This window comes from Dipteris shenzhenensis, chromosome 13, assembly GCF_047967505.1.
Source record: "Dipteris shenzhenensis isolate YYH24624 ecotype China chromosome 13, Dip_SZ_1.0, whole genome shotgun sequence".
In the NCBI taxonomy this organism is placed as follows: Eukaryota; Viridiplantae; Streptophyta; class Polypodiopsida; order Gleicheniales; family Dipteridaceae; genus Dipteris; species Dipteris shenzhenensis.
The window spans coordinates 15,610,175-15,622,686 of record NC_141608.1 but is presented as its reverse complement, the minus strand read 5'-3'; the positions used below and the strand labels follow the sequence as shown (position 1 = coordinate 15,622,686).

The 12,512-nt window shown below is 43.6% G+C and overlaps 1 protein-coding gene across 8 annotated transcripts in view; it reads left to right on the top strand.

Moving 5' to 3' along the window:
* Window positions 1-12,512, top strand: part of LOC147895082 (serine/threonine protein phosphatase 2A 55 kDa regulatory subunit B beta isoform-like) — a 64,537-nt gene that overhangs the window by 50,720 nt on the left and 1,305 nt on the right. For all 8 annotated transcript variants that reach the window (XM_087383854.1, XM_087383849.1, XM_087383851.1 and 5 more), the window contains 5 exons: window positions 55-178; window positions 301-424; window positions 1,010-1,078; window positions 11,773-11,864; window positions 12,320-12,397. In XM_087383854.1, the coding sequence (XP_087239980.1) occupies window positions 55-178; window positions 301-424; window positions 1,010-1,078; window positions 11,773-11,864; window positions 12,320-12,397 (487 nt within the window). The remainder of the gene's footprint in view (window positions 1-54; window positions 179-300; window positions 425-1,009; window positions 1,079-11,772; window positions 11,865-12,319; window positions 12,398-12,512) is intronic.

The window sequence follows — 12,512 nt, the reverse complement described above, 5'->3', positions numbered from 1 at the left end:
ATCTCTAGTCTGTATTCATATGTTGCCTTGCTTTATTTGATTGCTCTGATGCAGAGGTGATTACATCAGCGGAGTTTCATCCTACACATTGCAATACTCTAGCTTACAGTAGCTCTAAAGGCACTGTACGTCTTGTAGACATGCGGCAGTCTGCTTTGTGTGATAGGCATGCAAAGCTGTAAGGATCCTGCTTGTTTTTATTCGATTGTGGAAAGCTTTGATTCAAACTGATGGCCTTTTATGTAGAGTATCGTCGAGCGATTAGGGTTGACATGTTGGTTGTTACATTGACTTCTGCAGTTTTGAAGAACAGGAAGCACCTGGCTCAAGGTCCTTCTTTACGGAGATTATTGCTTCTATTTCCGATCTTAAGTTTGCTAGAGGTGGTCGCTACATCCTTTGCAGGGACTACATGACCCTCAAGGTCGCATTTTACTCCCTCTACAATGCTAACTCTTTAATGATTAGAGTGTGTGCATTGGCGCATGTATACTCGTGTATGGCCTGTGCATGTGCATACTGTGTCGCATAGGGCAAACGGACATCCTTCTTGTTTGGAAAAAGACACAGAGGGTGAAATTGCAAACAAGAATTAACCAAAAGGCCCTTAAAGTTGGATGTAGAGGAGGCTACAGCTTTGTGCTGTTTTAGCAGAGACCTGTGACAGTTAGGTCTTTCTTCTGGACTAAAATGGATACTGATTCTGTTTTGATTGTCGAGCAGTGTGTTGTCATTTCAAGGTTTTCGCTGAAATGATCTATGTTATATACTGGGCATATAATGGGTTGATTCTAGCTAGCTGGAGGGATAAGTTTCCTTACCAATCTAGAGCAAGGGAGGAGGAGGGGTAACACATTGAACTATCTTTCTTAGCAAGAGATTGCGCAGCTGTAAAGGGCAGCTTTGTATTGAATTTTTTACTTAACAACTTCGAACTTGCAAGCTTATGATGGTGTCATAGACTTGCAAGATTTGGTATTTTAAAATATGATTTTGTGCTATATTGCAGCTTTGGGATATAAACATGGAATCTGCACCTGTGGCAACGTTTAAAGTGCACGAGTATCTGCGCCCAAAGGTGTGGCATACTTGGCATACTTGACTCTGAAATTATTGGTTGTTTTCTCTCCTGTGGTATTTGTCAATCCATAATGCCTCCTTGGACTTTGTTAGTTTGGTAGTGGTGGTATGTATATTTGTATGTTGTATGTGTTGTAAATATGAATACACATTTTTGCATACACAGATCATGTTAGAGAAGTTGTACGATTCTGTGTCTGCAGGGAGGAGAAAATGAACTAATTTTTGTATACTCCGAGGAGAGATTAACATGAACATGATATCATTATAGTCAAAGAGGAATGATTAGAGCGAGAAGTTTTGTGAAATTAGAGATGAAGAGATCTATTTAATGTGCTCAATACAACAGGGATAATTTTCAGATAAGACGAGAGCACATATGCTACCTACGTAATCATGTAGAAGTCCCTAAAGACTGAAACACAAGATACTGAAAATTTCAAGGTCCTGGCTCTCCAAAATATAACACACGGAAAGAATACAAAGTGCAGCCAGAGGTGGCTGCAAACTATAGCAGTATGGCATTTATGCTAGGGTTTTATTGTAGTCTCATGTGCTGTATTTCACTGATTGATGCTATCAGGTCTATACTGGGGTGCCCACCTTGAGTAAGAACCCATTGATCTTTCAACCACCATAGTGAGGAAGACACGATCATGATAATTAAGCCTCCAAAGGTTCAGGTTGTGAACCTCACCTCCCAGCCAACAGGTTTATAGCTTGAACCACCCTTGAGCATGAGGTCTAGGCCATGGTAGATACTAGTCAACATAATAGTCAAACCATGCATCCCATGTTGGGGTAAAGGCACATGGCCACCCTTTTAAAGTTATGACACCTATGACTGTCTTAAGACAGTCATAGGGTGAAAACCTAATCCTAATAAAACCTATGAGTTTGTGGTGTGGCTCAACACAATACACACCCACACTTCTTGTGTCTCCCCCTCTCTCTCTCTCTGTCTTCATCGTTCCACTCCCCCTCTCTTTCCCTCACAACTGGTATCAGAGCCTCTTCCTCTCCCTCTCCACTCAGGTCTACCCCCCCCTCTCCCCTCGTGCCTCGGGCGCGCAGCAGCGAGCAGCGGCGGCAGGAGCAGGTCGCGCGAGCAGGGCGGCAGCGCGTGCGAGCGGGTGCAGCAGCCGCGCGCAGGTCGCGCGCGAGCAGCCGCAACAGCAGCAGCTAGCTGCTACCCGCTACCAGGCGGGCGCAGCCAGTGCGCAGCACCGGCGCGCACCCAGGCTGCACACGGGCAGCCGTACCGGAGCGACCCGTACAGCCAGCCGTACCGGCTGTACGGTCTTGTGACAGCAGCAGCCAATGCCGTACAGGCAGCCGTACCGTACGGACGTTGCGACAGGAGGTACATGTCGGATTTTTTTTGGGATTTGTGCCCTCGCAGGTACAGGGTACAGCAGGTACCCTGCGCAGGTACAGCAGGTACAGCAGGCACAGATTTTTTTTTTGGGGGAAGAAGAAAAAGAGAGCACTCTGCTCTTCATTCCCGGAATTTGTTCAGTTCTCAAAACTGTGTGTTTGAGGTACAGCAAGTACCCTCGTGTCCCTCGTGCTTGAGGTGACTAGTGCCACAGTGTGTGGTGGTTGCACAGTTATTTTGTTTCGGGAAGGTCAAATGTCTTGATTTTGCAGAGGGCTTTTATGCTTTTGCTGAGTGCAAATCTCAGCTTTCGGGTGACAATTTCAAAGGGCTTTTGCCTGGAAGTGCATGCAGTGTATGCCTTGAGGCAGTGTGGAGCCAGGGTGCCCACATTGGTCTTGTTTTCCGTAGTATATCAGTGACATTTCTTTGCAGGTCACATTTTGTGTACAGCACTTAGAAAATCTCAGTTGAGCCACGCTTGGCCAGGGCGCATCGAGTTTACTCGGTCCCTAACTGTCCATCGTTGACAGTGCTCAAAAGATTTTCTCTTCAGTGCTTGTACGTTGGGATCTGTGTTGTTACTGTGTACACAGGGCCGTTTATGCATTACATTGTCAGGTGAAAGTGCCAGGAGAGCGCTGTATTTTGTATGCTACCTGAGTGTTGAGGGTGTTTTTTCACTTGGTACAGGTGTCAAATCAAGGGGCTTTTGCCCAGATTTTGCTTGTGAGCACTTGAGTTACTGTTTGAGAACTTCAGATGCCTTTTATCCCCTTGGCAGAAGGGTGATTGTTTGGGATTTGTCCCATACTTTGTTGCAGGTTTGTGACAGGCTGAGGTGTTTGGAGCCTTTTTCAGTGGACAAAACAGTGTATGACAAGTGGTTTATGCATATAAAATCAGTGCAATACCTCATCTGAGGTGGGAGAAGTGTCCAGGACAGCAGTGAGTGTTTTGTGCTTTGTCAGATGATGATGCACTGATAAAGCACTTGTGGAACAGCTGCAGCATTCTGAAGTTACTGTTTTATGCCTATTTGAGCACGGTACAGTGTGTTAGAAGGTACAGTGACTGGAGGGGAAATTTTCTGTTTTGCTGCAGATTTTTTGACAGTAAATAACAGCACTATTGTGAGTGCCCCTGGCTCTTGATAGAGCAGGTTTTCTGAGAAATCAGAATTTTATTTAGTCATTTTTGACTTACAGGGAGTCTGGTACTTTCCTTATCTGATATGGCATCAGGGGGAAGTGAATCTTCAATTCTGAACCTAAAGAAATTGGAAGGGGCACACAATTATGCATTATGGGCAGAACAGTGTTTGAATGTACTTCTGCTAAAGAAGATTTCTAAGCCCATAAGGGTGAAGGGTGTCAAGCCATCTGGGATGGCAGATGATGAGTGGGAGGAGCTTGATTTGTCCGCTAGGGCTGCTATCATGCTTACTCTCACTGATTCTCTTGTGTTCAATGTTCAGGCTGAAAAGACCTCTTATGGCCTATGGCAGAGGCTAGAAGAGTTGTATGCCCAAAAGAGTTCAGCCAGTAAGGCTTATTGGTCGAAAAAGCTTGTCGACCTTCGCATGAAGGAAGATACAGCTATGACCTCACACTTGAGTGAGTTCAATGCCATCTTTACACAGCTTATTGCACAGGGATTGAACCTTGATGAGGAGTTCAAGGCTACCTTCTTGTTGTGTACCCTCCCTGAGAGTTGGGACACTTTCAAGACCACCCTGTCTAATTCAAATGTCACTCTTATGTATGCTGATGTGGAGAGCTCTCTCCTTATGGAGGAGATGAGCAGGAAGAATAATATGGGCAGCAAGTCTTCCAATGCTTTGCAGGTACAGGAAAGAGGTAGGACTCATCAGAAGGGGAGATCTGCTGGCAAGTCCAAATCCCGCAGTCAGTCCCGTGGCAAAAAGGATATTGAATGCTTTTACTGTGGCAAGAAGGGACATGTGAAGTCTAAGTGCTTCAAGTTTATACGGGATCAGAAAGCCAAGAAGGCTGAGACAAAGGATGCAGGCAGTGGAAGCAAAGGCAAGGGCAAGGCCAAGGTAGATGACTTGGATGCAGTGAATGTTGCAGCAGAGGACAATGACAGTGACAGACATGATGTATTATGTTCTTCTGCTGTAATTGCACATACATTGGTTATTGATGGCCATGACATGCACACCTGGCTCTTGGATTCAGGTGCTTCTTTTCATGTTGCTCCTCATAGGGAGTGGTTTACTTCCTATACAGGTACTCATGGAGTTGTTCACCTTGGGAACAACTATGCATGTCAGATTGCAAGGATTGGCAGTATACAGATAGTATTCCCTGATGGACGCATATTTATGCTTGATGGTGTTCGCCATGTGCCGCAAATCAAGAAAAATCTGATTAGCACTGGCTTGTTGGATGACAGTGGTTACCACACCACATTTGGGGATTCCAAATGGGTGATTACTGATGGCCAGGTTGTAGTGGCTGAGGGTTTTAAGAGTGATACCTTGTAGCCTCTTTATGTTTCCAGTGTAGGTAATCATGTTGTTGCCATAACCGAGCTGCCGAAGGTTTCATTGTGGCATAGCCGGTTGGGACACATGTCTGTTAAAGGAATGCAAGAACTGTCACGTTTGGGTTATGTGCCGTCTCTTTCATTTTCAGATTTGCCTACTTGTGATCATTGCATATTTGGCAAGCATTCTATGACTCCTCATAAGAGGAGAACTCCCCAAAATAGAGCACCGCTTGATCTAGTGCACACTGATTTGTGTGAGATGCCACAGCTATCACTAGGGGGTGCAAAGTATTTCATTACTTTTATTGATGATGCCACACGCCAAGTGTGGGTCTATTTCTTGAAGCATAAGAGCGATGCCTTAGATGCTTTCAAGAAGTTTGTCGCTCAGGTTGAGAATCGGACAGGACGCAGGCTGAAATGCCTCAGATCCGATAATGGGGGTGAGTATGTGTCACATGCTTTTGTACAGTTTTGCGAAGCTAAGGGCATTAAACAGGAACTCACAGCCCCTCATAATGCATCTCAAAATGGTGTGAGTGAGCGGATGAATCGAACTATTCAGGAGAAGGTTCGATGTATGTTGTCTTATGCTGCATTGCCCCATGGCTTTTGGGCAGAAGCCGTGCAAACAGCAGTTCACCTAATTAACAGGTGGCCGAACAAGGCTTTGGAGCTGAAAGTGCCAGAGGAGGTGTGGTCTAGCAAGCCACCTTCATATAAGCACTTACGTGTGTTTGGCTGCGAGTGCTTTGCTCATGTACGCAAAGAACTGCGCACCAAACTGGAGCCAAAGTCTTTCAGATGCATCTTCATGGGTTACGGTGACGAAGGTGAAATGGGGTACAGGTTATGGGATCCCGTCAAACGGAAGATTATACGCAGCAATGATGTCATCTTTAAAGAGGATAGTGTACACTTTAAAGAGGATAGTGTACACAAAGAACCCGTGCAACCTGTGGAATACAGGAGGGTTGTTTATGATGATGTCGGACAGCAAAGAATGCCCATTAATATGCAGCAGCATGCTGCTGTAAATAACCCTGTTCAAGAGGGTATACAGGCTGAAAATCAGCCAGACAATTTTGCCAATGATGCACCACTGGATATGCCAGCAAATGGGGCTGTAGAACAGCCAAATATGGTGGTACAGCCACCCGTCATGCATGACGAACAGGCTAGACAGCAGCCAAATCCGGAACATTTTGTTAGGAGAAGCACCCGTGTACAACGGCCTCCTGACAGGTTTGTTCCAGGAGCCAATAATGTGGCTGATTTTATCATGCTGACAGATTGTGGTGAGCCTTCCAGCTTCAAGGAAGCTATGGAAAGAACTTAGAAAAGGAAGTGGGAGAAAGCCATGCAGTCAGAAATGGACTCCCTACTTCAAAATGATGCATGGGACTTGGTGCAGCTACCTGCAGGCAGAAAAGTTTTGCCATGCAAGTGGGTTTACAAAGTCAAAGTGGATTCAAATGCTTTACTGAGGTATAAGGCCAGATTGGTTGCCAAGGGATTTAAGCATGAGAAGGGCATTGACTTTGATGAGATCTTTTCCCCTGTAGTCAAGATGACTACTTTGAGAGCAGTGTTAGCTCTTGTTGCTCATGAGGACATGGATTTATGTCAGATGGATGTGAAGACTGCTTTTCCTCACGGAGATCTCCATGATGAGATCTACATGAGTCAGCCAGAGGGATATGCTGTTAAAGGGAAAGAGCAGCTCGTGTGTAAGCTCAAGAGGAGCTTGTATGGACTCAAGCAGGCGCCAAGAGAATGGTACAAGAAGTTTGATGCCTTCATGCAGTCCCAAGGGTATCATAGGTGTGAGACCGATCACTGCTTGTACACCAAACGGGCAAAGGATGGCAGTTTGATGCGACTCATTCTATATGTGGATGACATGCTGATTGCCAGCAAATCTCAGCAGGAGATTAGTGCTTTGAAGAAGCAACTGCATAAGTCTTTTGACATGAAAGACTTGGGTGATGCAAATCATATTCTTGGTATGCGGATTATTCGTGACAGGTCCAAGGGACTTTTGTTTCTGTCACAGAAGGAGTACATTGACAAAGTATTGCAGAGGTTTAAAATGGAGGGGGGGAAGTCTATTAGTACCGCGTTGCCTTCTCATTTAAAACTCAGCAGTAAGGACAGCCCCAGATCAGATGATGATAAGGCTGAAATGGCCAAGGTTCCATATGCATCTGCAGTTGGTTCTTTGATGTATGCCATGGTTGCCACTCGTCCGGATATTGCTTTTGCGGTGGGAGTCATCAGCAGGTATATGGCAAATCTAGGCAAGCGGCACTGGGAAGCAGTGAAAGGCGCCTTGAGGTATCTCAAGGGTACCAAAGATTTGTGCATATGCTATGGTAGGCAGGATGCATTGGTGCATGGTTTTACAGATTCAGACTATGCAGGGAATGCAGATAACCGGAAGTCTACTACCGGTTATATTTTCACATTTGCAGGAGGTGCTATATCATGGGTGTCTCGGTTGCAAAATGCGTTGCACTGTCAACCACTGAAGCTGAATATGTTGCAGCCACTGAGGCTTGCAAGGAAGCTATATGGCTTACTCGGCTGGTGGGAGATTTGGGCATTACAGGAGATATGCCAGTTTTGCATTGTGATAGTCAGAGTGCTATCATGTTGGCAAAGAATCTGGTCTTTCATCAGAAGACGAAGCACATAGATGTGAAATACCATTTCATCAGGGAGGTACTGGAAGACAAGCGACTTGAGCTTGTGAAGGTGCATACTGATGATAATCCTGCAGATTTGCTCACTAAGAGCTTGCCTACAGAGCGGTTTGCACATTGCCGCCACATCATGGGATTAGGATGAGACCATTCTTATTTTATGGTCTGGTATACAGTAACTGTATATTGCTGTAATTTTTATTCTTTTCTCCCCTTTAGGCACATTGGCCTTTAGGTGGGAGGTTGTTGGGGTAAAGGCACATGGCCACCCTTTTAAAGTTATGACACCTATGACTGTCTTAAGACAGTCATAGGGTGAAAACCTAATCCTAATAAAACCTATGAGTTTGTGGTGTGGCTCAACACAATACACACCCACACTTCTTGTGTCTCCCCCTCTCTCTCTCTCTGTCTTCATCGTTCCACTCCCCCTCTCTTTCCCTCACATCCCATGCCACATGCCACTTAACCAAGCTACGGCTCTTAGCCAACTGGTACAACTGCTTTGGAACTAGCTGTCCCAAGTGTTGAAATATGTGTTCTACCCCATATATATAAGCGTGGCTTGCTATGTTTAGCATCTGCCTCCATTATAGGAGTACTTTACCTGCTTTTTCATTATAGGACTTCTTTCCGTGGAGTAGCCTTTTTTTCTCGAACACCTCGTTCCATGGGATCAACATGATTGAATGCACATGTTTCTGTTTTTTATCACTAGAGGGCGGGCGACCTTATGCACAGATTTATGCTTGTTCAACGTCTCTCAATGGACAGGGATGTGCAAGATTGTTTAAATCCACATGTTTCCTTTCATGTATACAATGAACACATGCCACAAGTTATGCTCCTCAATTAATGTCTATCAATGGATGTGATGAGATGTTTAAATCCACACATTTCCTGCCCTGTACATTAGAAGGAAAGCATGTTATGAGGGTGTAAACGTGTATGCAAAGAAATCGTGCTTATTCCAAGAGGACATTTGCATTTACTACATCACATATGCCCATAATGCACAAGCATAAGGGTTCGAGGACCCTTGGTACCAACAAACTTGGATAGTGGCACAAGGAAAAACCTATTGAAACTTGTGCTCTCTTTCCTTGTGAAGCCACTGTTACTTTGGATGGTAAGGACACCAATCATGTGTGTTGTGACAAGCCAAATTTAGCTCGTGTATTTATCAATTGTTGAACAAGTTTACATACACCATGAGCTCATTTACTCTATGGTTTACACACCATGAGACTACACCATCCTATTACTGTGGTGGACCCTTTTCGAGAGGATAAACAGAGACTTTATACAGTGTACAACAAGTCACATCCAAGTGATAGGATCTTTGGAGCAAGTGCGTGGGGTGGAGTCCAACATATGGAGTTATCTACAACTTATAGGGTGGTTCAAGCCAATAATGCTTGGCATCTTTCTTACCAAATCACCCTATACCTATATCACCATGCCTCGAAAGAACAAGATGCTCCGCACATCCCGTACCCATCCATGGGGTTTATATACCCTAAGGTCCTAATTATTTCAAAGTACACCTTCGAAGTGAGCCTTTTTGTGCTAGGCAATAATGCTTGCTTTATAAAAAGAGATTACATAGTTTAACCAGTGAGATGGACATAATCTCTGAAACCATCGATCTTTCAGTGACTTCTAGATTACCCGATCACTCGTATGCACACTAGATAGTACACATTTAGTCCTAAGCAATAGAGGGGTAAAAGAGCAACAATTTTAAGAGAAGTGAACCCTCATCCACATAACTCAGCCTCAACTAAAGGTTTTTCCTAACCTTACTTATAATGTGGTTTACCCCTCAACGGATACAAATATAGGGTTAGACTTGTCGCAAAACCAAGTCCTAGATTTAGCCAGCCCCAACCTTAGATCATCCAATTGTGGTTAAAGCCGTGATTATGTCCAATTGGGCCATAACATTACTCCACTCTCAAAATAGATTTGTCCCCTCATAAATTAAGGGTAGCTTATTGGAGATTCCGTAACCATACATGGCTCACTAGTTCTTTTTACAAGCCAACTTACCTGAATTGCAACATGAGAACGGGTGTTTCGGAGCTGGCTGATGGGTACCCTTGTGCATATGTGAAGGAGCTGTGCTTGATTATGTGTCACACTACTCCACGTGCACTAGTGTACTCCTAACTTCTAATCCCCGCTTCAAAATAATGGGGGTTTTTGATTACCTTCCCGACCTACGTTTTCTTTCAGTATGAGCTGCTGTGCCAAAAAATTGAAAAAGCCAAAAAGGGATGAGAGGACATACTTTCTAATATCTATATGGGTCAACATTGGATAATATAACAAAATGCAAATATGAGTGGCTAGCTAAGAAAAATATATTTTTACCCATATCCATTCCTCTGCCTTTTTATAATGATTTGAGAGTAAATGCATTGACAATTGACTCTCATACTCAAGCTGTATGTACACTTCTAGATGAACAAACCCCTTGTGATTGTGTTGTAGTCTATGACATCCGCTAGGCCCTTTTTTTTGTTAATGCCTGTTTGATAAAATATAATGTGTGCCTGCATTGCAAGCTTGTGAGTCTACAAGCCGTTACAAATCCACAGATGCAGTGGACCTATTTGTCCTTCAAATACCTTCATGTCTTTAAAGGTAGCCCCACATGCCCGCTTTAGGTGTATACTAAAAATTTATCTCATGTATTTTTTTAAAGGGCCTGCATCCATGTAAACTGCACTCCCTTTAATGAGGCCCTTTTCCTCAGGGCCACCCTCCCTTGAAGTAAACCTGAGCTTCTATGATGAACTGTGCATGTGATTAAGCTCATTTTGGGTGGTATTGATGAAAGTAAAGATGCTTTGACACATCCATGCATGATGCTACGCATGAGAAAGTTCACCCTTCAAAGATCTGTTAGTTAACAGATTGAGACCTCATGTAGAAGCTATCTGTTTAAGACCGTAGTTTAGGTAGTCAGCCCAGCTTCATCTATATACAAAGCTAGCATTGTAGTCTATTATTATTGGAGACCATGGAGAGTCTTTGATTTCAGATGGGCACATACAGGAATCCTTTCAAGCTCTCTGGACTTTCTATTTTAATGTCATTATCATGAGTTTACTTCACAAATGCTACTTTTCATGAGGGATCTCTAGACTCATCATTTCATGTACTAAAATGGTCAGCTTTTATGAAGGGTGCTCCACGGTATGCGGCACTTTTCTTTTCCAAGAAACCCAAGTGAAAAGGGTTGCCATCTGTGAAGTTTCTTTTCTTACGTGCAGACACTACAACAAATGAAGGCTGCAGTTTCAGTGTTCTAAAGAAATCGAGACCTTTGATTGTGCTTATTTTTTGTTTCTATTGTGGTTTTTTTTCCGCCTCGTACTTGTCGCCTCTTATCTCATGTTAGAGAGATGGTATCAGGTAGTTTCCTCATACTCGTTGTGTCTTATCTTATGTTAGAGAGATGGTATCAGGTAGTTTCACAGAACTTATTTGAAGGGTGCTTGTGGCTAGAAGGTGGCCATCTATATGAGCTATGCAGTTGCCTTATGAAGGGATAGCTTGGATTCTTAGCTTTACATCTTTTGGACTAAAGGAGCTGTTGTTCCCCTATCATCAGGGACAGCGTCAGGATGACACAGAATTCTCATCTTCAGGGGATGATTTTCCTGTAAAACGCTGAAATATCTAGGCCGTGAGTTGGCAGTGTGTACACGTCCCAATGTAGTGTTTAGTTTAAAAGGTTCATGTCAAAGGTTCCACATAAATCCTATAGCATACAACTCCAGGCAGTAACTAGAATCTTAGAAATGATTTGATAACTTAAAAATGTTTGCAAATTGAGTGTATGCGGTAGTCCGAGTCTATTGCTGGCGGGAGAAACTAACCCAAGAAGACATCGTGCTTCTGTTTTGGATTTACCCCTTTGTCTGTTTGGGAAGTTGCTTGCCTGCCTTGTATCCTAAGAATAATTTATCTATCCAGACTCTGTTTGACTGAGCCCCTACATACATTGTTGATTGTCTGCATCATTGTTCAATTTAACAAAACCTCTTGCTAAATTTTTGTTTGATTTATTCAACATTGTTGCAGTTATGCGACCTTTATGAAAATGACTCAATATTTGATAAGTTTGAGTGCTGCTTGAGTGGAGATGGCTGCAGAGTAGCAACAGGTTCTTACAGGTTCGATTGTGAAACCTCCCCTTTGGTCTCCTCGTTACCTTCGCCTTCTCTCTCTCTCTCTCTCTCTCTCTTTTAATGGTGGGTTTCGGGTTTTTATGTTTTGTTGGGGGGTTGGTGGGAGATATATCTAGATGAAATGTGAGTTTTGGGTTTTTATGTTTTGTTGGGGGGTGTGTGGGGGATACATCAACTATTTCATAGTGTTGTCTGTATGGAGATCAAAGATCCATTGTAGATCCTCATGTCTTGTGTCGTTCTAGTATCTGTGTGCGCTGCCATATTACAGATCATATACTTGGCCAGCATATGACCCTTGGGCAAAGGATCCCTAAAGCTTTTGCTGAAGGGTTGTCCTGTAGTACAGCATCCCTTGAGCTGTTAGTTGGATTTTGAAACCATGATAAACCTCAACCATGTAGTACATGTTTGACGCATTACTCTGGTGGTGATAACAGCAATCTGTTCCGAGTATTTGGAGTTGTAGCGGGTAGTGAGGAGGCCACAACATTGGAAGCTAGCAAAATTCCTAACAGGTAACACCATTGTCATGGTTTATTTTATATGGTCTGTCTTTTCTCTGCTGTCTGTGAAAAGTAGCGGCTGGAAATGGCAGAAAAACATTTGAAACACGCTTTTCCAGGTAGAACA